At 49.3% G+C, this 2,722-nt stretch overlaps 1 protein-coding gene across 1 annotated transcript in view; it reads right to left on the bottom strand.

Moving 5' to 3' along the window:
- PGD (phosphogluconate dehydrogenase) overlaps positions 1-2,722 on the bottom strand; it is a 25,034-nt gene that overhangs the window by 4,108 nt on the left and 18,204 nt on the right. The window contains exons 7-8 of the mRNA XM_019639705.1: positions 1,476-1,610; positions 257-498 (exon numbers count right to left, since the gene is read on the bottom strand). Of these exons, the coding sequence (XP_019495250.1) occupies positions 257-498; positions 1,476-1,610 (377 nt within the window). The remainder of the gene's footprint in view (positions 1-256; positions 499-1,475; positions 1,611-2,722) is intronic.

Consider the following 2,722-nt stretch of genomic DNA (forward strand, 5'->3'; position numbering starts at 1 on the left):
AATTTCTAAAAATTAAAAAATTACTCCAAAGATGAAACTGGTAAGAAAGACAGTAACTTTTGAATTTATCTCAAAGCTCCTATGATTGAGAAAAGGAATATCAAGAGATTAAAAGTGGTTTCAGGCTTCACGCCAGGGTTTTTCATATGCAGAGAGCAGAATGCACCCTGAAAGCTGACTAGGGTTGAATAGGTTCCTAAACAAAGACTGGGTTCCTAGTTGCCAGCCTACACCGATATTCTATTAATAGAAAGACATCAAGATCCAAACAACGAGGCCAGAGGGCTCGTCATGGAGTGGGACCTCACCGATGAGGGTGACAGGCATGCCGTACTCCAGGGCTGAGATGGCCGTCCACTTCCCGGTGCCCTTCTGCCCTGCGCTGTCCCTGATCTTTGGCAGCAGGTGTGCGCCGTCGCTGTCTCGGAACTTGAGAATATTGGCTGTGATTTCAATCAGGAACGAGTCTAGCTCTGTCTTATTCCATTCCTCAAATGCCTACGTACAGGATGTGAGAGAAACAAGGATTAGACAGGAAAATCTCCCTGAACCCGCCCATTCTTTGCCTCTGTAGACACTGCCCGGTGCTCAGATTGTGCTCAGCACCCCAGGCCAGCAGGCTCTCCTCTACTGGTACTCCCTGCCAGGTACGTCTCTGCTCCACCAGCTGAGTGTTACACTGATCAAGGGTCGCGCGTGTTTCATTTTAACCCGACTATGCTGACCTTGACCTTCTGATGCCACAACTGTTCTTGAGCAAGGACTTCTCACCTCACTCAGGTATCTGTCTGCCCTGACACCTCCTCAGAGGCCTTCCTTGATCACCCGGCCTAAATCTACCTCTTCCATACCATGTCCTTTTCTGTATGATAGCGGGCACTGACTAGCTTCATATTATGCATTTAACTATTACTGTCTGTCTTCCCGGCTCCAAGGGCAGGGACTATTTTTACCATTTTATCTCCAACATTTAGGACAGAGGGATGGCCAGGTATTTGATTAAAGCAAGTGTAGCAACGTGTTAATGGTAGAATCTAGGTAGTGTGTATAGGCATGCTCACTGTCCAATTCTTTCAACCTCGCTGTATGTCTGAACATTTTCATAATAAAATGTCAAGAAATGCTAACTGCCCAAAGCCAGTCTCAGTGTGATCAGAAAAGAAAGCATCTAGGGCCCTTTCCACATGGGACAATGGGAGGGTCAGAGGACACAATGTACGCCGAGTGACACAGTGCCTGACACACAGCAGGGGTCACTAAATGACCACCACGATGCTTTGGGAACTTCAGGCTTGGTGACCAGCTATCATACTTGACAGTCCTATTACTGACAGCTTCCCTTAAACCTGGCTGAGCCCCACCAGATCACCAGAGTGAACAAAGGAGAAAGAATAAGGAAGGATGTGCTGGCACCAGCAGCCCCTTCCATGTGGGCAGGGAGTCCTCGCTGCAGGGAGGCAGGGCCTGCCACTCACCTGTGCCATCTCGTCGTGCTCCATGCCCAGAATGTCTTTCATCAGGTGGTAGGCCTCGCAGATGAGCTGCATGTCCCCATACTCTATCCCATTGTGCACCATCTTCACGAAGTGGCCTGCTCCCTCTTCTCCCACCTGTCAGTGACNAGTTAGAACTGCTGTACAGGAAAAAAGTGACGTGACCACCTAAACCTGTCTCGTTGCCCGTGAGAGGACTACATGCACCAGTTCCGAGGAAACCGGTCACACAGTGCCCCAAGCCCTGTTCTCCGGCACAGGCGCGTGCCATGTCCTTCCCATCACTCACCTTCGGATGATGCAGCCCCCCCTCCACATCAAGGCAATGCCACCATAGTTGAGGGTCCAGCCAAATTCAGTGGCTGCCTGCTTCAGCAGCATAAAGCCTTGAGCGTACGAGATGATCTTGGAAGCATAGAGGGCCTGAAGAATGACATGAAGCATTTAATCAGAGTTTGCAGTTGGCAAAGTGACCACCTGGTGCTTACCAGCCGCACCCCCAAGCCGTGCAGGTCCCAGAGAGGGCAGCGGTGTGGGAGACGGCTGCAGGGCAGACCCAGGAAAGCTGGACTGGATTCCACCCACTCTGTGGCCTCACTATGCTCTCCTGCAACAGCCCCCACCCCGCTGCCTTCCACGGGACAAACACAGGCTGCAGCCAGGGACAGGGTCCCACCTTTCGAATGTCCTCCAGGAATGACTTCTTATCACCTTTGAACTGGATCTTCTGAGGACCCTTGAGCTTTTTGCTAGCTTGAATCCTCTCGTCCTTCAGCGATGATAAGCAGCGGGCAAAGACTGCTTCTCCTATGTGGGGGAGAGCAGCGCAGGAGGTGATGTGTGCCGAAGTCCACACACGAAACCAGCGGAAAAGGAGGACACACAAGCCGGAGAGGGTGAGGAAAAAGACAAATGGAGCAAGATTTTCAATGCTACAAAGAGATGAAAGTCTCGGCCACAGGCCACAAAACGTAACCTGGATCAGAAAGAACTCTTATGAAAATCTCTAAACAGTTAACTTGATAACTAAAAGTCCATGTCAATCTTGCAACATTAATACAAGTGTTCAACCACAAAGATCAATATGAAATTCAAAGGGGAGTTTTGAGGGAAAACCAAAGTGGTAAAATGACTACTATTCAGAATCACTCAGTGTTTGTTGGTCCATGAGTAAAATTTCAGTTTCAGTGGAGAAGACTTGAATTTATAAATGTTCACCAAGGACTTAA

The sequence above is a fragment of the Hipposideros armiger genome, unplaced genomic scaffold, assembly GCF_001890085.2.
Source record: "Hipposideros armiger isolate ML-2016 unplaced genomic scaffold, ASM189008v1 scaffold_46, whole genome shotgun sequence".
Taxonomy (NCBI): domain Eukaryota; kingdom Metazoa; phylum Chordata; class Mammalia; order Chiroptera; family Hipposideridae; genus Hipposideros; species Hipposideros armiger.